At 39.5% G+C, this 24,525-nt stretch overlaps 1 protein-coding gene and 1 long non-coding RNA gene across 8 annotated transcripts in view; one reads left to right on the top strand and one right to left on the bottom strand.

Moving 5' to 3' along the window:
- Positions 1-24,525, top strand: part of palm2akap2 (PALM2 and AKAP2 fusion) — a 408,244-nt gene that overhangs the window by 273,959 nt on the left and 109,760 nt on the right. For 6 of the 7 annotated variants that reach the window (XM_062971855.1, XM_016991073.2, XM_008103436.3 and 3 more), the window contains one exon: positions 3,018-3,082. In XM_062971855.1, the coding sequence (XP_062827925.1) occupies positions 3,018-3,082 (65 nt within the window). The remainder of the gene's footprint in view (positions 1-3,017; positions 3,083-24,525) is intronic. The other variant, XM_062971856.1, reaches the window with a different exon arrangement.
- On the bottom strand, positions 1,257-24,486 carry LOC134296578 (uncharacterized). Its single transcript, XR_010003373.1, has 2 exons — positions 23,323-24,486; positions 1,257-2,516 (listed from the first exon to the last, which is right to left on the bottom strand). It is a non-coding gene; the product is annotated as an uncharacterized LOC134296578 (long non-coding RNA).

Below are 24,525 nucleotides of genomic sequence, written 5' to 3'. Positions count from 1 at the left end.
TTGTTAGGAATGAGAACTGGCCAGATGTAATTCCCACCAACAATGCTTCAAATGTAGTGTGATATAATTGTTTAAGCACTGAATTACATCCCTTGAAGAGCAATGGGTGAATCCTCACTTGAGCATGGAAATCCACTGCATGACCTTGGGCAAGTCACACACTCCTCTGATAAATGGATGTTGTCAAGAAAACCCCATGACGGGTTTGCCTTAGGGCAGTGGTTCTTGACATGTGGGTCTCCAGGTGTTTTGGCCTTCAACTCCCAGGAATCCCAGCCAGTTTCCCAGCTGTTAGAATTCCTGGGAGTTGAAGACCAAAACATCTGGGGACCCACAGATTGAGAACCGCTGCCTTAGGGGCACCATAAGTTGGAGATGTTTTGAAAACACACAACAACTAATGAACATGTCTTCCTTTTCTCCTCTTGGACTTTGTTTTGCCTTTGAGAGGGTGATCCCTTTCCTCAACTTTTCTTCCCTTCTAATGTCCCTGCCCCCCACCCCCCATTTTTGCTGTTCCATTGACCATCCCAGGCACTATTCATGACTGAAATCATCATTGCCTCAAAAGAAACAAAAAAGTCAGCAGTGCTCTCAGTGTGAGGGAAGCCAGTGAACACACACACAGGCGGTTCAAAAACCGCTCAGCCAAAGAGTGCTGATTGAGCGGCCCTCCGGGGAATAGGCCTCATTTAACATTCCCATGTCACAACCTGCTGAAAAGATGGTTGAAATTAGCATCAGTAACATGAACTTAATGTCCACTGTCCTGCCCTTTTGAAGTTAATGTGGTTAGATGTTTGGTTCTGTGATCCAGGATGCATTTACAAACATCCGTTTTCATTCACTTGGATATTCGGATCCTTTCCTAATTGTCTTTGGTGTCCATACATATGTAGTCTTTAATTTTTTGAAATACATATTATAATCTCAAGACCAAAATCACACAATCAGGAATATTGTGACAAATGAGCTAAACATCCTAAGTTTTGTTTCTGGTTTTTTTTCTCTCTTTTTTTATAGCCACAGTGCTTTTTTATTTTTGTAAGATAAGTGTGGAGACTGGCAGATCAAAATGCTTTATCTGATTCAAAATTCTTTAGGGGTTGAATAAAAAAAAATGGGTCATAACAACAGCAGTATTTGAACCATTTATAAATGTAATGTTTTTGTTATATGATTTCAGCTCCACTAAAATTGCGAGTTCGGGGCCCGGAGTGCCTAGCTCTTAAAGAATCAAATGAAACACAGATGGGTTGAAGGCAAAATCAGAGGCATTTATTCTCCTTGGACAAAGAGGATGTCAGTGTAGTCTGCTCTCCTAAAGACAGACATATAGAAATATTTATAGCACTTTGACAGCTCTTCAAAACATAGGCACATTGCTGCGCTAGCTTCTGATTGGTCCAAAATGTGGCCAACTAGGATCCACTCCCTGGTTGATCTGGGACTTTGTCCATCATCATCACAGGTTGGCTCCAGTCATGGTGGGAAATTTAATCAGTTGTCATTGGATTAATTTGAAGATGTGTCCATTTACTGATCCGCTTAAGAGAGGGGAGAGATCAGAAAGGAATGCAGTGGGGCATGCGATGATGGGATGAAATGGGTTTTGATCTCTCTGTTGAATACAATGAGTTCCATTCTGGAAAACAAAAGGTGCTCATGATGTTGTAGCATATACAATTGACACCTCATGGAAGGGGATCTGGCACAACACTTTAAACAAGGAAACGTTCCCGGGGCAAAATCAGATAACATTATGAGAACCCTTGTGGCTCTTCCGAGAAACCCATTATGTGTTCCGTATAACTTTTCCAGGGTTTTATATTAGGATTTTGCTCAATGTGTGGCTATCCCCTGAGGTCTGGGGTGTGAGAAAAGCTTAGGCAACCCAAGGAGAAGTTCATTGAAGGTTAGCTTAGAATTAAAAGAGAGGTCAAAACATACTGTCCCGAATGGACTTTGGGATTCATCATTATGGAGTCCAATTCGGATAGCATTTTATGAAGAGAATTTATCATTTCTACAATTTTCAACTCATCTGTAGAATAAAGGGTCTGTAAGAAGCAGCTGGATAGGCTAATTTTAAGGGCTGTGGCAGTTTATTCGTTCAGTCGCTTCCAACACTTCATGACCTCATGGACCAGCCCACTCCAGAGCTCCCTGTCAGCTGTCGCCACTGACAGTTCCTTCAAGGTCAAGCCAGTCACTTCAAGGATACCATCTTGCCCTTGGTTGGCCCCTCTTCCTTTTTTCTTCCCTTTTCCCCAGCATCATTGTCTTCTCCAAGCTTTCCTGTCTTCTCATTATGTGGCCAAAATACTTCATCTTTGCCTCTAATATGCTTCCCTCCAGTGAGCAGTCAGGCATTATTTCCTGGAGGATGGACTGGTTGGATCTTCTTGCAGTCCAAGGCACTCTCAGAATTTTCCTCCAACACCGCAGTTTAAAATTGTTCATCTTCCTTCGCTCAGACTTCCTTGTAGTCCAGCTCTCGCTGACTCAAATTCAAACTAGAGATGGATATAAAAGAGAAGGGGTTACCACTTCAAGGATTTTCGCATCATGATGTGCAACCAGAAGCTCAAATATTCTGCAGCCCTTCTCACCATACAATTATAGCCATTCAATACCACTTTAACTTGTTATGGCTGCATCCTATGGGATCCCACTGTTTGCAGTTTGGTAAGATATAAGAGCCCCTTAACACAGTTTTCTAAATACTCCGCCCTAAACTACAAATCTGTTTATCTCATGGGATTTTGAAAAGGTAGTTAAAGTAGTATCAAAGTGCTATATTTATGTAGTGTAAAAGAACCCTGATTTCACTAGATCTTCTGTGGTAGAAGATCTTCTAGGTAAGAAAGTCATTTTCACAAACAATATGGTCTCTGACTATATAAGAGCTCAAAGAAAACATCTCATGGAATTTTCTGTTTATGGGTTTGTTTTGCTCATTTATAATTGTGCACAAGTGAAAACTTTTTTCCAAAAAAATGTATGTTTCTTCACAGAAGCAACAGAATATGAGTTGTCTGAGGATCTAAATGAAAGCCAGAGAGTCGAAGACGTAACCGTGGTGAGTTGCTATGAATACAATATGTACATATGCATTACAAATTCCTTATCGTAGATAGTATTGAGTAAAGAGACTCTTGTTTTATCATTGTCGCTCCAAAATATAGTACAGGTTAAACATCCTTATTCAGAATTCCCCCCAAAAAACTCCACAATTATCTATATGGATGGAGGGCTGAGACAGTGGCACCTTTGCTTTCTGATGATTGAAAGTACACAAATTTATTTATTTCACACACAAAATTATTAAAAGTATTATGTATAACATTATCTTCGGGTGTGTACAACACATAAATTAGTTTCATGCTTAGACTTGGGGTCTATATCCAAGATATCACACTCAAAATAGGAAAAAGAAATAGAAGTCCAAATTACTTCTAATCACAAGGATTTTGCATAAGGGATACTCAACCTATTTGGATTTGAGACAGCCTGGTAGTGAGAGTATATTTATGAAATATGATTAACACGTTGTTTCCTCCTTAATCTTCAACTGTGACATGTACAAGGGGTAAATGCAGAAATAAGAAATTGTAAGACAATGAACATTGCAGAAATAGAATGTAACTTCTAGAGATTTCTTTCCATTTTTTTTAGTTGTTGTTCAATGTGAAATGGAATTAAGAATTTGATGCTGGTTAAACCATGGTTCTCCATTTGTGCCATCACGAATAGGAAGGAACCATGTACAAAAAGAGAGAGAGAAAAGCCCAGACAAGAAAAATTAGGACCGCAGAATAACCAGTGTAGACACTTTGCAGGGCTGTGTGTGACACAGGTCAGAAGGAAACCGCCATATTTCTCTCCATCACCTGGCTCCTGTCCTGACCTGAGTGCTCACATTGTTTTTTGTTGGTCCTTGGTGTCATTCTAATCAGATTAGCATGTTAGACTAGAGAGAGAAGCAAAGCAGGAATGAGTAAATAAGCTCCACTCAAGTCCATCCTGTATGTATAAATGCAGGTCTCTCCATACTCCTCTAACATTTGGGCTCTTACTGTCTTTCCATCCTTCCTCCCTATTGTAACACACTTCACTGTACTTTAAAAAACATTTTGGCATATCAAGCGTTGCTGTAATTGTTACAACTTTGGAGGTGTGGCATGGGACATGTTACTGCTTTTGTAGAGAATTCATTCCTGCTAGAGGCCCCTTGTGGGTGCAGATGGCTGGGACCAAGCCTAGTTTGTTGGACCCATTTCACACTCCAGAGGCAGTGGAGTATGCACCAATGGATCCCACAGCTGGGACTCCAACTCCCAGAAGCCTTAGCCAGTTTGTCCAGAGATCAAAAATTCTGGGAGTTGAAGTCCAAAACACCTGGAGGGTCACAGGTTGTGTGGGTCCGGTCTAAACCTTGTCCAATCTGATGTCCTCTATATGGTAGCCGACAGCTTTTGATATCCTCAAACAGTATGATAAGTGTGATAAATGATCAGGGACAATTATAAGAAGACTTGCAGGAACTCTAAAGCTAGAGAAATGGAACAGAAGTGTGAGCAAAAAGGAGATGAAAGCAAGAAAGTGTGAGAGGAAAATGTGTGTGGGCGTGTTTTCAAGTTGCTGTCAACTTATGGTGACCCCATGCATTTCACTAGGTTTTTTAGGCAAGGAATATTCAGAAGTGGTTTAGCCAGTTCCTTTCTCTGAAATATTGTCTACAGCAGGGCTTCTTTAACTTTCCATTTATGACACCTTTCTGCATGAAATTATCTCACATGACCCCAGATATATAGGTTATATAAAACAGGTATAAAAATCAAACATTTGCTGATAACAAATCAACATTTGCAAGCCAGGTTGATTTTCCTTTTTTGTGGAGTACAGCTGAAGCACTTCTTGCAGAGTTCACTGTAAACATTGCATGTTGTTGCTAACAGATTTGTCTGTGCTTGCGTTGACAGCACATATACTAAAATTGGAATGCTAACAGATTTGTGTAAATGGGTGGTGTTCAGAAAGCTTTTATTGTTGTCAAATTTTTCATGACTCTCAACATTGAGGGGAACCCCATTTGAGGAAGCAGTGGTCTACAGCACATGCCATCCATTGGCAGCTTCCCACCCAAGTACCAATCAGGGCTGGCAGTGCTTAGCTGCCCAAACCCAAAGAATCCTGTCTTTAGAATATTTAGGCCTTGGAAGAACAGGGAAAATATAAATGTTGACAAGCTTCTTTCTTTTTTTGTCTTCAATCTGAAGAAGATCCAGTAGCATTGGGGAAAAGGCAGCTCTGTCTTTGGTTCTGTGGAATATCTGAAGTATTATACAAACATAAACAAACACACCTGCACAGTACACAGTGGTGAGAAAGCAAAATGTTGGATTGTTATTTGAGGTATTTTAAATGCTCAATTTTTCCTCTAAGGTGAAGCAACACAGGATTTTTGCCAGTTAGGTGACTAAACCCCCACTTAGGAATGTTGACATATGTTGACACATGATTGTTTTGGTCTTTGTTGGGCTGTTTTGCTTTAAATGGTTGCCATTGTTTATTTGTTTGTTTTACAGAAAGTTTCGGTTTTTAATAAAGATCCTTTCCTGAAAAACGAGGTTTGATTATACTGGCAATGCTCTCGAATAGGAACGCTGACTCAGTGTTATCCCTGATGCAATGTGAGCAAAATCAGCAAAATACATTCGCAGAGAAAACAAACAGAATTGCATGGTAGCTTCCGGGGCATGCCAGCAATCCAAATCCTTATGTATTTTTACAAAAGGCCTCTAGGCGAACCCTGAATTTACATGCCAACAGTTGTGAACCTGAGCAACAGGTTTAATATCGAACACAAATCATGTAGGATGATAAATACAAATATACTTATTCATCTGTCTGCAGTGGAAATGAACTTCTTTGGATATGCACTGCTTGTTAAATAAACAACTCATTCACAGCTGTTAATTTTTCTCGCTTCCCATGTAATCTCACTCCTAAAATAATATCTGTTACATTTAGAATGATGATACCTTATTTAAAAAACCTTTATCAGTGTAAGAGTTTATCAAACCAAATCAACAAAGATAAAAGTATGTATTAAGTAGAGATGTGACACACTCCATAATGTGACTTATCCTGTTCATTTAATATGATATACAGTTTAACTATATGTGTACATATACTCTACAGGCACCAGGTCCCATCTGATGCTAGAAGTTAAGCAGAGACTGTTCTGGTTAGTACTTGGATGGGATGACACCAATTAATATCATGTGTTATTGGCTATATTTTGTAAGCAAAAACGCCCCTATGTATTCCTTGCCTAAGAAAAATCTATGAAATTCAAGGTCACCATAAGTTGACAAGTTACTTAAAGGCACATACATACAAACAGACACACACATACAGGTTTCCCCCACCTTTTCATGCCTGCATTCTGATGATTTGCCCTTTCAACACTTTCAAATTACACATAAAGCCTATTAATTTGATGAGGGACCCATCAGTTCTTCTTGCCCGCAAGGCTCATTTAGAATTTGCATACACATGCACTTGCCTACAGGAAAAACAAACACTCCCTGACTCCCTTTTTAATGCATGCAAAAGCTCTTTTGCTTTATCACACATTTAAAAGTGATGTGGTTATCATTTTTTCCAGCAACCAAAATGCATTTGCAAGTTAAAATAACCTGGGTTTTGCTTTTCAACTGATTCCACTTTCTGATAACACTCTACTCCCTAACCTGTCTGACAAGCAGAGGGTTCTTGTACACACCTGATATGTTTCGCACATTAACTTTCCTGTGTCTTAAAATTCTCCAAGGAGGTTTAGTCTGTGCTGTGTTGTGGCAACAGCACTGTGCTTGCAATGCAGAAAAGGTCAAATTCAGTGGGTGCAGCCAGATTAAGCCATTCCTTGGCAAAGTGACTGTTTGGTCTTTAGGCCCCATCTACACTGGCATATATGTAATTATAGCTTCTCATTACTATATAAATATTATTGATCCAATCCAAAAGAAGGGAAACAAGTAATTATGTCGCAGTGTGTTAAACTGCCGAGCTGCTGAACTTGCTGACTGAAAGATTGGCAGTTCGAATGTGGGGAGCGGGGTGAGCTCCCATTATTAGCCCCAGTTTCTGCCATCCTAACAGTTCAAAAACATGCAAATGTGAGTGAGTAGGTACCGCTCTGGTTGAAAGGTAACGGCAGTCCATGCAGTCATGCCAGCAACATGACCTTGGAGACATCTATGGACAACACCAACTCTCCGGCTTAGAAATGGAGATGATCACCAACCCCCCAGACTCGGACACGACTAGACTTAATGTCAGGGGAAAACCTTTACCTTAAACTCCTTTTCAGATCAAAGTGGTTTTTCTAAAACATGAAAACAGTAAGTAATCATAAAATAATAAACATGGAGCTGGGAGAAGGAACTACAAACCAAATCTCTAATCTGCTTTGGCTGAATTGCCCAAGAGTAACCCTGTCAAAACATTGGGGAATAGAGAGGCTGCCTTAGTTGCCAACTTGAGCATCTAGGTCAAGAGTGGGCATGTATCCCACTCCCCTTCTGCTCAAACATTTTTTACTCTAAAATCCCCCCAAAATTGCCTTTATGGGGGGGAGGCATTTCTACCACCTCTGAAAGTTCCAGGAATAATTTTGACACTTTGAGAATGTTTTAAAAAACAAAAAGCATTGGATTAAAATTGGGCAGCTGGACAGTCTAAATGTATTTCCAGTAGTTGGGTGTTTGTAGTTGCTTCTGCACTTTCTCCTATTCAGAACAATCCCATACTTCTTCAATTCACTTCTGAACAGCTCATTAACAGTATTAAGAGTGTCTCCATTCGTGTAGATTTGGATTCAGGATTCTATTAGACATTTCCCTTCATCCCTGAAATATTGCATGAGGTACAGTTCAGAAAGTGTAAAAGAAATGTCTAGACTACATCATATTGCAGCTTTTTCATCATTTTAGCCCCTTTACCTTTTCGAGAAAGCTTACATGCCTCAGCCATTGCTTTCTGGGAATACTCAGTTTACTAGACATGTGGGTGCAGCCTGTTATTTCATTTGTGGAAACAGAAATAAAAAAATGTGGTTGTTAGGGAACAGAAGGGAAAACCCAGAAAGAGAGATTAAGAAACCACTCAGATGGAGGTCATATAATTTCCAACAGATCTGCTGCATTCCAAAAGACTGCATACATGTAAGCCGCATGCTTCCATTCAACATTCCTTCTAGATTCCAATTATTTTTATTTAAAAAATTGTGGATGCCTTTTGATATAACATATATTCTACTTTCTTTGGTCATTTATTCAGCGATACCTTCAAGACATTGCAAATGCCATCCTTTCAAATGCCATCATCATCGTTGTTGTTGTTGTTGTTGTTGTTCACCAATACATCACATAGCTTTGTATTATTTGATACAAAAAAAGATTAGTATACAGCAAACAAGATCACTATTCTGGCTTTTGTATTGGATCACACGTCAGACACTTCCCAAGTGTCTAGGACAGGCATGGGCAAATTTTGGCCCTCCAGGTGTTTTGGACTCCAACTCCCAAATCCAGGTAGGATTGCAGGAGTTGGGAGTCCAAAATACTTGGAGGGCCAAAGTTTGACCATGCCTGTCCTAGACACTTGGGAAGTGTCCGGTGTGTGATCCAATACAAAAGCCAGCATAGTGATCTTATTTGCTGTGTACTAATCTTGTTTTGTATATAATAATAATAATAATAATAATAATAATAATAATAATAATAATAATAATAATAACAACAACAACAAAAACAACAACAATAATAATAGCTCTGAAATACTAGGTTGTGTGGAGGACATTCCTACTTTGCTAGGAACCCCTGTACGTGTAACCCATCCACCCATAGGGGTCAAAATAAAATTTTGCAAACTCCTCCCCCAGACACTTTAATTGCTCAAAATGCCATCTGGGACCTCCAAAGGACTAGAAAACATTTCCCATGTCCTTCAGAGAGTTTGAGTAGTACCGGTATGTAGTGGTAAAAAGTAGGGAGGAATCTAGCCAGAGCATGGCGAATATGCCTCTTTAAGGTGGGCTAATGCAGCCCCTTAGTCTTCCACATTTGCCCTCCCTGTTTTAGAGGTTACCATGGGCATGCATAACCTGAGTTGTCATTAGCTGTTGTGGTAAACTTGAAGATTGTTTTTCTCTTCCCCTATTTTACCAACAAATATAACAGTGTCTCTTCTGATCTGAATTCTGGCCATGCCCACAACGGCATACTGATGAGGTGGGTTTATATTAAGGTGCTTTGAACTTCTTTTAAAGACGTCCGCCTCCTATTACTGGAGAAACATGGGGAAATAGATGCATGTATAATGCATTATTTTCTTTTATGCAAAGCTTCCTCCTAACCATTTGTAGAATGAAAATATATAACAAAAATGGACTGTTTTCTCCAGCAATTACTAGTCAATCTACTGCTCTCTATTGTTGCTCTTTTGCCGTTGCCCAAACAAGCAATTCCGCTGAATATCAATCTATGGGATATCGTTCTTTGACATATACAGTATTTTCAGATCTAGGGAAGGAAGGAAAATGATTAATCTTTTTCAGACTTCACTAGATGATATCTCCAGATGATGTAAAATGTAGCCTGAATGTTGCAACTTTTCAGAATTAAAGATGATACATATATCTTGTTCACAATGTAAACTGTTTATCTTCTTTGTGGGAATAAATATTTCTACATTTAGAGAGTCTTTCTCTCTCACTCTTCTTCTTTTTTTGATAGTTCAAATAGAAAAAACAGCAAGTTGAGCAAAAAATAAATAAACCAGAAAGGCATGCCAAATGTGTGTATATGTACATTTGTGCATTCATATGAACATGTGTAAAAAGTAAAGCACCCTGCATGCACATATCTGGTTTAAGATTTTATTTTTTACACACTTAGAGAAAGCTTCTGAAATTCAGATCTGTTTCTGAAGACTGAAGAGCATATAAGAAGCATGACTTCCAATTTCATTAGAAGCAATGTGCCTGTCGGCTCTCATTCCAAGTGTACTGTGTATGTGAATGTGCCTTCAAGTTGCCTCTCAATGTATGGTGACCCCATGAACTTCATAGTGTTTTCTTAGGCAAGGAATATTCAGAGGTGGGTTTGCAATCTCCTGCTACAATGAATGTGTGTGTGGCAGGGCTACAGAAAACAAGTGCAAAGAAAATGATAGCCATCCTTTCTCTCTTTTTAGCTGGAGAATGAAAGCCTTAGTGCCTAAAGAATATTACAGTATTCCCCACAATACTGATAATTGTGTTAATATGTACAGTAAGCTGGGTGTTCTTGGTTTTCCTATAAACATAAAAACAAAGGTCCCATCACATTAAACTAGACTATATGAGTCTACACTGCATTCTGAACCTGCATTATATGGCAGCGTAGATAGGGCTTATTGATAGTAATGCAGCAAAATATTTGATTAGTACTTACTGGTAAGTAGTATTTGTTAACTATGTAAAAGTTAGATACAAATGTTTTATTTTGTTGGATTGTCATCCAACACCCACACAGCCTATCCTGGACTCCGAAACCAGCCTGCTGCCTCAAATAACACTTTCCATGCTCCAGAGTTTATGTAAGGTTCAGTTATCAGTCCAACATTGCTTTTGCAAATAAAGGGAAGGCATATTTTTTTTTTCAGCCAGCAAAATAGTCTGGGATGACTCTTTTCAGGCCCAGGACCAGATATGCTTTTAAGAACATGCACATGCAGCAGCCTTGGTTACTCGTTATTACTTAGATGGGAGTCCACCAAAGCATACCAAGTACTGTAAGATATATTTCAGAGGAAGAAATGGGAAAAACCACCTTTGAGTGTTCCTTCCCTAAGAAAGCTCTATGAAATTCATGGTCACCATAGGTTGATAGGCAACTTGAAGGCACATTTAGACACAAATATATCTGGAGAGAGGTGATAATGCCACTTTAAGCTACCATTGTTGTTGTTTATTTATTCAGTTGCTTCCGACTCTTTGTTACCTCATGGATAGGCTATACCAGATCTCCCTGTCGGCCGTCGCCACCCCCAGTTCCTTCAAGGTCAAGCCAGTCACTTCAAGGATACCATCTATCCCTTGCCCTTGGCCGGCCCCTCTTCCTTTTACCTTCTATTTTCCCCAGCATCATTCTCTTCTCCAAGCTTTCCTTTCTTCTCATTATGTGGCCAAAGTACTTCATTTTTGCCTCTAATATCCTTCCCTCCAGTGAGTAGTCGGGCATTATTTCCATACTCCAGGCTACAATTACCCAACTCATTAGCTGAAGACCCATGAAACAAACCAGAAGATCTATTTCACTATTTATGTATTTATTTTAGTGGGGTTACTCACTAAAATACAGTAACCCCCCCCCCCCCAAACCACTTGGAGAACCATTTCCCCCATCTGGGCCATTTAAATAGAAGACATGCCTTCTTAGCAATAGGAAATGACTCCAAAATCGACTGATCCGTTTCCTGTCACAGGCAATTTTATAATATTTAAGATACTTCATTTGTCATATGCTGATACAATCTTTCATTGTCAATGTAAAACAGCATAGACAAATATTGAAGTGATCTATGGCATTTTATTAGTATATCCACTTTTACGTATCTTATAAAGGAGAACTATCTCTTAATTGTGGAAAAATCAAGCTGTGTCTCCATCAACAGTGGTCTTTAGCTCTTAACAATAGCAATCCTATGATTCTATGATTATTAACAGGTGCACAATATTAATAGCACTATGTATGGTAATATGGTGGCTGGTAAATCTTTGTGATCCCCGTATGATTCACTCTGGTAATTCCAGTTAAACCCTCTCTATTACAAAAAATATTCCAAAAAAATGCACTGTGAAATGTCTACTTGGGGCTTCCTTCTAAGTCTGTATTAAATGAGTCGACTAGTTCTATTTACTTGCTGCTTCCTCTAAGCTTCATTAGTGCATATTATGCTCTCAAGAATAACTAAATGAACTCACCTGGCAGAAAAATATGCTACTTTATTGAATTGTCTATAAAAGAATAGATATTTCTTGGCAGGTGTAAGATATCATCATTAAGACTTAATTATCTGCACATGAGTAGACCCCAAATAAGAAGATTCCTTGTATCGCAACCCATTCAAACATTATTGTTCTAAACTCGAAAGCCCCTAATACTAATGGAAACTTATTCCAACCTTTCTCCAAGTTGGAATATAAAGTCCTAAAGAGTTCCAGCCCAGTTTACCTGTCCAAACGTATCTCCCTCTATTAACCACCTTGGAGGTTAAGATCTGGGAAGGCCCTGCTCTCAGTCCCAACTACTTTGCAAGTGCAGTTGGTGGGGATGAAAGACAGGGCCTTCTCAGTGGTGGCCCCTCAGCTCTGAAACTTTCACCCCAGTGAGATTAGATCAGCACCCTCCCTCTTGGCCCTCAAAAGGGAAACAAAGACATGGCTATGGGACCAAGCCTTTGGTCAGTAAAGTAATGCAGTGCAAGAAATGAATATGAATATGTGCAATTGACAATTGGAATGGTTTTGGATTATGATTTTGGATTATGTGATTTTAATATTTATACTATGATGTTTTAATTCTATGTCTTAATGCTTAAATGTTGTTTATGTTTCATATTTTAATGGTCTTAATGGTTTTAATTCATGGTTATATGTTTTTTGTTTGTTTACTTATTAATTTATCGTGTCAGAAGCGAACTGAGGGTACATGTTGTAATGTATGTGAAAACACAAAGTTTTAAAAGATTGGCATTATACTTTGACCAGTAGCTGGCCACTTGGAGTACCTCTGGTGTTGCTATAAGAAGGTCCTCCATTGTGCATGTGGCAGAGCTCAGGCTGCATTGTAGTAAGTGGTCTGTGGTTTGCTCTTTTCCACACTCGCATGTTGTGGACTCCACTTTGTAGCTCTATTTCTTAAAGTTGGCTCTGCATCTCATGGTGCCAGAGCACAGTCTGTTCAGAGCCTTCCAAGTCACCCAGTCTTCTGTGTGCCCAGGAGGGAGTCTGTCATCTGGCGTCAACCACTGATTGAGGTTCCAGGTTTTAGCCTGCCACTTTTGGACTCTCACTTGCTGGAGTATTCCTGCAAGTATCTCTGTAGATCTTTATTATAAGTTATTGTTTAGATATTATGATTTGGTTTTCACATATATGTTTGGCATTGAATTTTACCATTATTATGTTGGAAACTGCTTTGAGTCCCCCCAGGTGTGGGAAAAGTGGTATATAAATGCAGTAAATAAATAAATAAACAGTCAGGATCCTTTTGCCTCCATGGGAACTACTTTACTTTTACTGCCATTGATTTTCCTTTGCTCATTCTCCCAGGAAGCAAATAGCAGATGTGGTGCAACATGAGATTGCACAAAGTGATCCACTTTGGGTAAAATCCCTAACTAATCCCTAACCCCTTGAGTTGAATGCATGTGAAGATAAAACATCAATGTGCTAAAAAAAACCCCTCTGGATTTTTGCCTAATGACATACATCTAATAAAGGAAGAGAACAAATTTCCCTTACAACAACTCCTGCCAAACTAAGCTTTTTCTACAGTGCCTTTTCTAGTGACCACCTGTCCAAAGGCCTTCATGCATATGTCAAAGAAGGGTATAAAAAAGATGGCAATTTTTTGAAGGATCCCCTTTGTTTCTTTTTCCTTTTAACTTGTAAGGTTTGAGACATATCAGTCCTTAATAAGCAGAACTGCTGTTGCCTCTCTCAGGCCATGTGTTTAAAAAGTCAAAGAATGCCGAGTGACAACCAAGAGCCAAGTCGCATGAGCAGAAACCTCTTTTCCAATCTCCGATTATACATTGTCTACATATGTGTGTGTGTTTTACCCTATAGGAGCAGGATGACATCTGTCATATAAGCATGAATTTCTAGTACTTTAGTGATCACTAAAACCAGACTATGTGACAATTTAAAGATGCGGGTAGGGTTTAATTTATTAAGTCTCCTCCTAATCAATAGTCACCCCCCCCCCAAAAAAAAACCTGGTGAAATATTGCATTTTGTCTCTAAAACTGCTCTTCTAAGCACATATATTTATTTCCTTGAAAGTTACTGAACGTTGCAACACTTCAAAAAGAAAAGCATAGATCTGGATGGTAGATGTCATAGTTGGAAATGACAATTCCATTGACAGAACCCACAAATCTCTAGAGAACGTATTCATAAATTAATTGGTTTTGTAGTAGAATCTCCTCCCTTATAGATTATTTATTATCAGATTGCACCATTTGCTTTTAATATTAAGTATTCCCGTGTTACAATCTAAAACTCCTATGAAGGTGACCTTCACATTTTCCCCAGCTCTGCTGTGTGACTGATGGATTGCCTAGATCCATTAGACTTTCATGAAATGCACAAAGACTGCCTAAGAATACAGTTTCCTTTACATATAAATATTTCCAAAACTGTTTGCATCCCATTTTGAAAGCTAGTAGTAAAAAAGAGAGCTTAAAATACATAAGAAAAGGCCCCATCTGTTCACAACCAAACCGGTCAATCATCCCCAATGAAAACTGAAGATGAAAAAGGGAATGCAAAAAGAGACCTCTTCCACAACAAACAAATGTGCAGTGACAAACGTCAAATCTGCAAATGTGGAGGCCAAATTGTGTGTGTGTGTATGGCTTTGCCTGGGTTTTTTCCCAATCCCTTATAAACTTTGGATAGTAATCCCCCGGTGGCACAGAGGGTTAAACCACTGAGCTGCTGAACTTGCTGACCGAAAGGTCAGCGGTTTGAATCCAGAGAGCAGGATGAGCTCCCGCTGTTACCCCAGCTTCTGCAGTTCGAAAACATGCAAATGTAAGTAGATCAATAGGTACCACTCCAGCAGGAAGGTAACACAGCTCCATGCAGTCATGCCGGCCACATGACCTTGGAGGTGTCTATGGACAACGCCAGCTCTTCAGTTTAGAAATGGAGATGAGCACCACCCCCCATAATCCGACATGACTAGACTTAATGTCAGGGGAAAACCTTTACCTTTAAAAGATACAAAGGGAGATTAAACAGATATCTTTTAAAGTTACAATTTTCAATATTTTCAATATTCTTCATTTAGGAGAACATTAACCCTAAGTTTGTTAACTGAGACGTGCTATTGCTTGTATACATAAACATTCTCCTTCTCAAATTGATACAAGCACGCTAATGTCCAACATCACATTCATGTTGTAGTTCACCAGAACTTCCTTCCCGCAAGAAAAAGGAATCCAGCAGAATGTCCAGCTTTCTTGAGGATTTTTTTTTTTTAGATTTACTGGGGAGGATATATTGCATCTTCTCAGTTCCACTGATGAAAGCAATTTTGCAAGTAGACATTTTGCACTTGAGATTATTTTGTTGGTAGCAGTATATATTGTACATTATTTCAATATTTTTGAATTTTAACATCTGTAATAAAATGATGGATTTTCTTTTACATTTCAGAATACATGTCTGAATCCACTCATGCATTGACTTAAAACAAGGATGATTTATTTCTTGTGCAGACAAAAGCAAGAAATATTTTAAAAATGTACTTTTATTGAAAAGTATTTAAGATACTGTAAGATATGTTCCTGCTCTTGCGACTATTTTAACTTGCAAATTAAAGGCAATGAGCTAGTCTTGTTAAAACGTACATGATGAAACAGCACCTGATTTCCTCTATGGCATATTCATAATTTTCTACCTAATTAGTATTAATTAAATACATCCTTGTTGTATGATCCAAGAAACCCAGTGAACTGGTTTAACTTGCTATGTTGTGTGGGACAGAAGAAGAAGCACCCTCAACATGTAGCTTCATGGGAAAAGAGGCAGTTTTGATACATTTACAAAAAGGTCAAGCAGCTGGTGTTATTTATGCCTATTAATTAGGCAGCTTCTTTGCATTGGAAGGTGCCTACTCAGCTGTACCAAAAGTCATGTTTTGCTTAGTATAACCTTCATTAGGGATGCTGAGATGTAGCTGAGATGCAGATATAGATCTTGTGATTTAGGTTGTAATCCACAATTCTACTGACTTTTGTAAATGGGCAAGAAAAATTGTTAAAAGACTGTAACCTTGGTGTATAATGTTTATTACAAGGGAGGTGTCAGGCCTTTTTGAGATCTCTACAACAGTAATTGTCAGACTATATAATGTGGAAGACTGGCAATTATTATTCTCCCAGGGAACCAGCACCATATTTGTGCCCATTGTTTCCTTCTTTGCTTGAAATTCACCAGAAACCCTTTGAATATTGCTGCTCTGAAAGCTTCCAAACAGGAAGATGCATACCCAGGCTTTGTAGTCTCTTCATCAAGAGAAAAGACAATTCTGAAGGCAGTGTTTAAGCTAGTGATCAGTACAACTGCACTCTCAGATTGCAGCGGCTGTTATATTGCTCATTTAATGGACAAATGATTATCTTTGCTACTGGGAGAAATCAATACAAAACTCAAAATTGGTATTTGCAAAAGAGAGACTGGGCCCAGTGGACTAAATGTAATTGATAGTCCTGGCTAAGATAGACCTATCGAATTAATGGAATTTACACAAATGTCGATTTACCATTCAGTAATTGATTTGTTAGATATGTTTTAGCTAGGGTTGGTGATAGGTGTAGGTTAGTTCGCTTTTGTAGCATTGAGATTGTACTGTGACTCTGTAGGGCAGGATTTGAATCCCTGTTTGTTCATGGAAAAGGGATTTTTAGATCACACACACACACACACTCACTCAGTCCCAAAGGAAGGCAAGAGCAAACCAAAATTTGGCAAAGAAAATCCTATGATGGGGCTGTCATATGTCAGAAATTGCTGGAAGAGACACGACAACTGAAGCTGGAGGAGTGTATGGTTTCCATATGATGGGTAAATCCTTTCTAGGTTTTGTTCCAGATCTTAAAGGAGCTATCCAATGTGCTGAATCTATTTTATAAGGAATGGCACCTTGGATAGGTCTTAAAATCTGGACTAAAACTAAGAGCACCACTAACAGGAAAGCCAATAGCCACTCCTTTACTGAAGAATACTTACTCAGGGCAATGCAATATATATACATATACATATACATTTTATTATTATTATTATTATTATTATTATTATTTGGTGCACTGGGTGCCATGCCAAAAGATCTCAGCCAGCATTTGGAAACAATAAACATTGACAAAATTACAATCTGTCAACTGCAAAAGGCCACCTTACTGGGATCGGCGCGCATAATCTGAAAATACATTACACAGTCCTAAACGCTTGAGAAGTGTTTGACTTGTGATTTTGTGATACGAAATCCAGCATATATATCTCATTTGCTGTGTCATACTGTGTCTTTGTGTCAACAACAACAACAACAACAACAACAACAACAACTTTATTTGTATTCTGCCCTATCTCCTCAAGGGGACTCAGGGCGAATTCCAACATAGAGGCAAACATTCAGTGCCTCACCACAAGTGCAAACATAAATAAAACCCACCCAATCCCAAAGCAACCAAACATCAAGCAGTCTATTATTTAAAAAATACCCAAACTTACACATATATTACATTCTAAACTGGAAATTTAGGCACAGATCTAATCAATAATAATAATAATAATAATAATAATAATAATAATAATAATAATAATAATGTTTATTTATATCCCGCTTTCTCTGTCTACAAAAGAGACTGAAATAGGCTTACGGTAAAACCATATGAAATATAATTTAAAACCTAAAAATATAACACAGCTCTTGGTGAAACTAGCTTGGTAAAAGTGGTTGCTTGGAAATGGGTTGGCTCAGCATCAAGTCAGTGTAGGCTGTGTACAGCAAATTCAACAGCTCAGTGGTTTAACCCACTGCGCCACCGGGCAGTACTAAGTACTAAGGGCTCCCTTTATTCCTGTTTTTAAATTGTCTTTTTTTTTTTAACTTTTGGACATGGTGATAGTGATGGGAATGTTGTGGCTTGCTGTTTTTGTTTTACCTTTTTCTAAGATAGTTTCTTGGGTTGAATTTTAATTATTTTAAAGAACGTTTATATGTGCAGATAGATTTATGAACTGATGAGGCGGGCTGCTGGGGATGATATGATTGGAATTTTGGGTGTGGAGTTTGAATGCATTTTAATATTTTATGGTCACTGGTTTCAATGACACAAAAGGTTTAATTGTATTTTAATGTTTATATTTATATTACCATGGATTTACATTGTTTCAATGTGCATTGTGTCATATTTATTTTTAGCTGCTTTGAGTCCCTATATCAGAAGAAAGGCAGGATAAAAATAAAGTAAAAAAGTAACAAATACTTGCATATCAGTATTTCAGTATTTGTGCACCCCTACTTAACAGAAAATACGCATGATGAGGGAAAATAAAAACAACAACAAACAACAATGGCTATGTGGCAAAAAAAACAAAGCAAAGGATTGGAAATGTGGACCAGTCCCTAAAAACGAATCAGCTTAGGAAGGAGGAAATGGCAGTCTTACTATGATGTGTAGGATGTGTGCATCAACAAGTTCACTGCAGGGCCAGTGTGAACCTGGAAAATGCAACTGCAAACATATTTTTTTCATCAGTGTGGACAAGTCCCTCAAATAGATAAAGAGTTCATCTGATTCTGTGTTAGACATAAAAAGTTCAATAGAACTGCAAGAATTGGGAAGAGAGAAAAGAGCAAATAGAGTTGTGGAAAGAAGGAATTCTTACTCAATCTCTATCAGTGCTTACAGGCTTGATCTGCCATGAGTTTTTGATTATAAGTAGCAGCAATGATGTAATCTGCCACCTCCTCCTTCAGACTTCAATTTTCCTCTCTGATCTTAGCTGCAATTCTCACACTAACTAAGGGGAAATAAGAGTTTCCAGCACCAATATATTCATATGACCAAACCCTGTTGGAATCCAAAGTATTTGGTGGTGGTTTGGTCTTCAGGGGTAATTCGGAACCATTGGCTTTACAAACAAAAAACAAAAAAACCTCAATCCAAGTGGAAAATAAATGACTAGTATTGCTTTACTGATATAAAGCAACATGGTTGTCTGCCTTTATGGACTCTCCTTGGAAGCACAGATACAGAAATGGTTGCAATATCACTTCACCTCACCTCAATTTCCCACTGACCTACAATTAAATTTGCCAGCATAGTTTTGAGGTTGAATCCATAATACCTGAGATTAGTGAGCTGTGATGTTAAAAACTAGCTTGAAATAGCACAACTACAGACTTGGTACAATGCACTGGCTAAGAAATCTGCACTGCTCTCATGATCAGAGCATGGCAAGGTCAATTTTTAAAGTTTTAAAAAGAGAAATTTTCAAGTTAGGTCATTAAAAAACCCCTCCCCAAAACAATGTGTTTACGAATGCCTAGTAGTACATTACCTTCTGCATTGTTCCACAGAAAATAACCTTAGAATTGATAAGAAATTGGAAAATTCTGTTCAAAATATTCCTTAAAAACCTTTAAATGTCCCTTTTATAAGTAACGAATTAGAAAGGGTTGATATATCCCACCCCAGCATAAAAATCATCCCACTTGAATTATTTTGGAAATGTGACTTCACTGAGCCATAGTTTCCCCCCATCACTGAGTACTTTGTTATAGAAAACTACCTTATTCATAAGTCATCTCTTCCAAACACTGCTTCAGACACAGACCTGAAGACACATAATGCAGTAACCTTTGCTTGGTGGACTAAACAGGTTTGGGTTGCATCACTGTTGTTTGTGGAGTTCTTTGGACATACAAAAATAGATATATGAAACTATAAAGTACAGTACAGTCAAAATGATGAACCCAATTTTAAAGCAGCATATTTCATGATGGCAACATGTTAAAATTACACAAAAAGTTTAATGAGTTCTAAAGTTATCAAGTTTTAATAACAACTTGGAGCCAGAAACAAATCTAAAAAAATAACTCTACAAATGGAGAATACCCCAATAGGCCTTATGTTTGGGTAGCTATCGTGAGAATCACTAAGGCTAAGGGAGAGGCATCATGCAGTAAACATTTAAAACTCTATGCCACATCCTTTCATGTGGTAAGGGTGGTTCATGGTTGCAGACATATAGCAATTTCAAATCAGGTCCATCTTGTTGAAACACTTTGTATTGTGGCAAATAGATCTGAATCTGTAGTGCAACGGAGTAAGGAACTGCATTCTTTGCAAACAAGTGGCATTTGACTTCCCCCCTTTCCTGTACTTCTTTTTCATCCCTAGAAACATGAACCATAAAGGATTTTTTTATATGGTAATGCCCATGTTGATGGTAATGTAAGCATTTACATTCCAGTATTACAAGGGCAGGAAACATCCAGGGACCACTGTGTAAGCCCAGCTATACCTACAAGGCTAAACTCTATGCTGATTTACTTTTTGAACTTTCTAAATAATGTGCATGCACTGTAGTTAGAGCTCAGAATTACTCTATTACAATGATGCTTTGAATCATGGGTTTTTATCTGCATGTGATACTTGTATACACTATTGTTGTCTATGATGTTGTTTTTCTCAAATTGTCTAACATTATAGACACAATATTGTTATCTGGACTGATATAGGATGAGGTCTATGAGAGTGACACCATGAGTTAACACACTGGGTGAGGCCAATTCTAGGAATGCCACTGTTATACCCATAATACGAAGCAATGTAATGAGGGCAGGGCTCACAAGGTTCACACCCCAGGACTTTTTGACTAGCGGGGACTATGACATCATCTGCTTCTTCTACCCCATATTCCATTTGATTTTATCTGTAATCCCCAGAGGGGAAACAGGCTTTCCTAGCCATAATGTTGCAATCCAAAGAATTTGTGTTGTCTACAATGACTGGATAAGAATAATCAGCTTTACAAAAGACCTGCTTTTGATGGAGTCACCTCTTTTATTGACTAAGTAGCTTGCATTTTTGGACTCTTCTAGGGCTTATTGCCTTAGAGCAGTGGTTCTCAACCTGTGGATCCCCAGATGTTTTGGCTTTCAACACCCAGAAATCCCAAGAGCTGGTAAACTGGCTGGGATTTCTGGGAGTTGTGGGCCAAAACACCTGGGGACCCACAGGTTGAGAACCACTGCCTTAGAGGCTTTCATGATGACAGGCTTCCAATTTTGTCTCTATGCCACAGCAAACAAGGAACCACTCCCTCAAGCAAGGACCTAAGTGCATGGCATCAGGGCCTTCTCAAGTCCTTGAGCAACCATCCATCTTTTAGAAATACTTTTTTTTTTTTTTGCTGTTGTTGTGAACTGCTGTCAGGTTGACTTTTGGCTAATGCAGGTTGAAGCCACTTTAATTGCCATGATGCAGTGTTATGTAATCCTAGGATTTGTAGTTTGGTGATACATCAAGTCTCTTTAGCAGAGAAGGCCAAAGACCTTGTTAAACTTCAGCTTTCATAATTCCATAGCATTGAACCATCAACAGTCCTCCTCACAGGTCTTGCAGGTTCAGAACCATGGTCTCCATGATTGAGTTCACCCACCTACAATGCAGTTATCCTTCTTTTCCTGCCCTTTCCAGGCATCATTGTTTTTCTAGTGAGTCCTCTCTTCTCATGATATGAACAAACTAGGACATCTTCAGGTTACTTACCTTCTATTCTGTTCTGGTCATGTCTCACCTGGAATACTGTGTCCAGTTCTGGGCATCACAATTCAAGGGGGATATTGACCAGATGGAAAGTGTCCAGAAGAGGGCAATGACAATGATCAAAGGATTGGAAACTAAGCTCTTTGAAGAATGGCTTGAAGTATGATTCCACCTGAACATTAGGAGGAACTTCCTGACAGTAGAAGCCAGTTGGCAGTGGAACTCTCTGCCTCGGAGTGTGGTGGAAGCGCCTTCTTTGGAGACTTTGAAACAGAAGCTGGATGGCCATCTGTCAGGGTGTTTTGACTGTGCTTTCCCTGAATGGCCGGGGTTTGGACTGGATGGCACTTGGGGTCTCTATTATTCTATTATCTTGGCTTCTAGGGAGAGTTCGGGCTTGATTTGTCTTTTGAGCAGTCCATGGTATCCCTAGAACTCTTCTTCAGGATTACCTCAAATGAATTCTCTTGTAGAGTTTTCACTACCACACCTAGAAACAGGAGATACTCCAGAAATGTTTTTGTGGCTGCTGCAAACTATGTTGAATTGGTTGAGACTTTGAGAGATATTCATTGAATAACAGTGCAAAATGTGCAGCAGGATGTCCAGTTTGAAAAAAATTCCATGTTTTTATGATAGAACCAATTAGGAATGTAGAAGGGCCCTGGGTTATCTGTGGTCCCTTCCACACAGCTGAATAAAATCCCACATTTCCTGCTTTTAACTAGGTTATATGGCAGTGTGGACTGAGGGCCCTTCCAGACATCCCTATAACCCAGAATATCAAGGCAGAAAATCCCACAATGTCTGCTTTGAACTGGGTTATCTGAGTCCACACTTAGATAATGTGGTATTTTCTGCCTTGAGATTCTGGGTTATATTGCTGCGTGGAAGGTCCCCCAGACAGCCCAGTTCAAAGCAGATAGTGTGGGCTTTTCTGCCTTAATATTCTGGGTTATACGTCTGTGTGAGAGAGCCCTAAGTCCACACTGCCATATAACTCTGTTCAAAGCAGAAAATGTGGGATTTTATACAACTGTGTGGAATGGCCCCAGTTCAGAGCAGATAATGTGGAATTTTCTGCTTTGATATTCTGAGTTATATGGCTGTGTGGAAGGGCCCAATGTTATCTTAGGGTCCTTCCACACAGCCCTATATCCCAGAATCTCAAGGCTGAAAATCCCACATTATCTGAGTGTGGACTCTGATAACCCAGTTCAAAGCAGATATTATGGGATTTTCCGCCTTGGGATTCTGGGATATAGGGCTGTGTGGAAGGGCCCTAGGTTATCTGAGTCCACACTGCCAAATATTCAAGTTCAAATAATAATAATAATAATAATAATAATAATAATAATAATAATAATAAAACTATTTATACCCCACCACCATCTCCCCAACGGGGACTCGGGGCGGCTAACATGCCCAGAGCAATACAATATAATAAAATATAAAAACAGCATATCATAGCACAATTAAAAGTAATACAATAGATGATAATAGACATTACATCAAGAAATAAAAAAAAACAGTAGAACAAGGGCAGGCCGCACAAACACAAAGATAAAAACCCAGAGTTAGAGGGACAGAGGGGTACTCTACTGTGGACAGGGACATATGAAAGTGGGACAGTCTAGAGGATAGATGTTCGGGGGGGGGGGGGGAGTAACACAGAAATATATAACACAAATTACTCACCGAAAGCACAGCGGAAGAGCCATGTTTTCAAGTCTTTCCTAAAAGCTAACAAAGTGGGAGCTTGCCTGATTTCAGTAGGTAGTGAGTTCCTTAGTCGGGGGGCCACAGCAGAAAAGGCCCTCTCCCTTGTACTCACAAGGCGGGCCTGGGATATAGACAGTGGTGATAAAAGGGCCTCCCCGGATGATCACAAAGATCGGGCAGGTTTATGGAAGGAGATACGGTCACGGAGGTAGGTGGGTCCCAAACCGTTTAGGGCTTTATAGATGATGGTCTGCACCTTGAATTGGGACCGGAAGATGAACGGCAGCCAGTGAAGCTCCTTAAACAAGGGAGTGGATCTCTCCCTGTAGCTTGCCCCCGTTATTAATCTGGCAGCCGAGCTTTGGACCAATTGTAATTTCTGGGCCGTCTTCAAGGGAAGCCCCACGTAGAGCGCATTACAGTAGTCCAGTCTAGAGGTAACTAAGGCATGAACCACCGTGATCAAGTCAGACTTCACGAGGTATGGTCGCAGTTGGCGCACAAGTTTGAGTTGTGCAAAGGCCCTCCCGGATATCAAAGCGGATAACGTGGGATTTTCTTCAGCTTTGTGGAAGGGGCCTGAGTCCACATTGCCATATAACCCCTTTCAAAGCAACAAATGTGGACTTTTATTCAGCTGTGTTGAAGGGGCCACAGATAACCCAGTTCAGAACAGATGTTGTGGGATTCTTCTGCCTTGATATTCTGGGTTCTAGGGCTGTGTGGAAGGGGGCCCAGACAGCCCAGTTCAAAGCAGATATTGTGTGGGGGGGGGGGGGTTGTCTTGTTATTCTGGGGTCTATGGCTGTGTGGAAGGGCCCTAAGGTCAGGGGGGGAAAGGCTTGAGCCTGAAATGGATGCTGAGGTAACCTAAGAAGAAGAAGAGGAGGAGGAGGCTGCCTCCCTCTCATTTCTTCCCTCACCCCTTTCCTTTGGCCTGGTTCTCTTTTGGATTCGACGTGTCGCCTGTGCTGGAGCGAGCGGGGCCCAGAGAGAGCGTCAAACTATTCGCTCATTCATTTCCTTCTTCGTAATTCAGGGAGGAGAAAGAAAGCTTCCCTCCACGTCGGAGCCGCCTCCTTCGCCTCTTCTCCCGGACCCGGAGGAGGAGGAGAGGGCTCGTTTTCGCCTGCCTCTCTCTCTTTTTTTTTTTTCCCTCTCCCCCCCCCCCTCCCCAAA

Source organism: Anolis carolinensis, chromosome 2 (assembly GCF_035594765.1).
Source record: "Anolis carolinensis isolate JA03-04 chromosome 2, rAnoCar3.1.pri, whole genome shotgun sequence".
NCBI lineage: Eukaryota > Metazoa > Chordata > Lepidosauria > Squamata > Dactyloidae > Anolis > Anolis carolinensis.
Note: the sequence above shows the minus strand (reverse complement) of the source record. Positions and strands in the feature narration are given on the sequence as shown.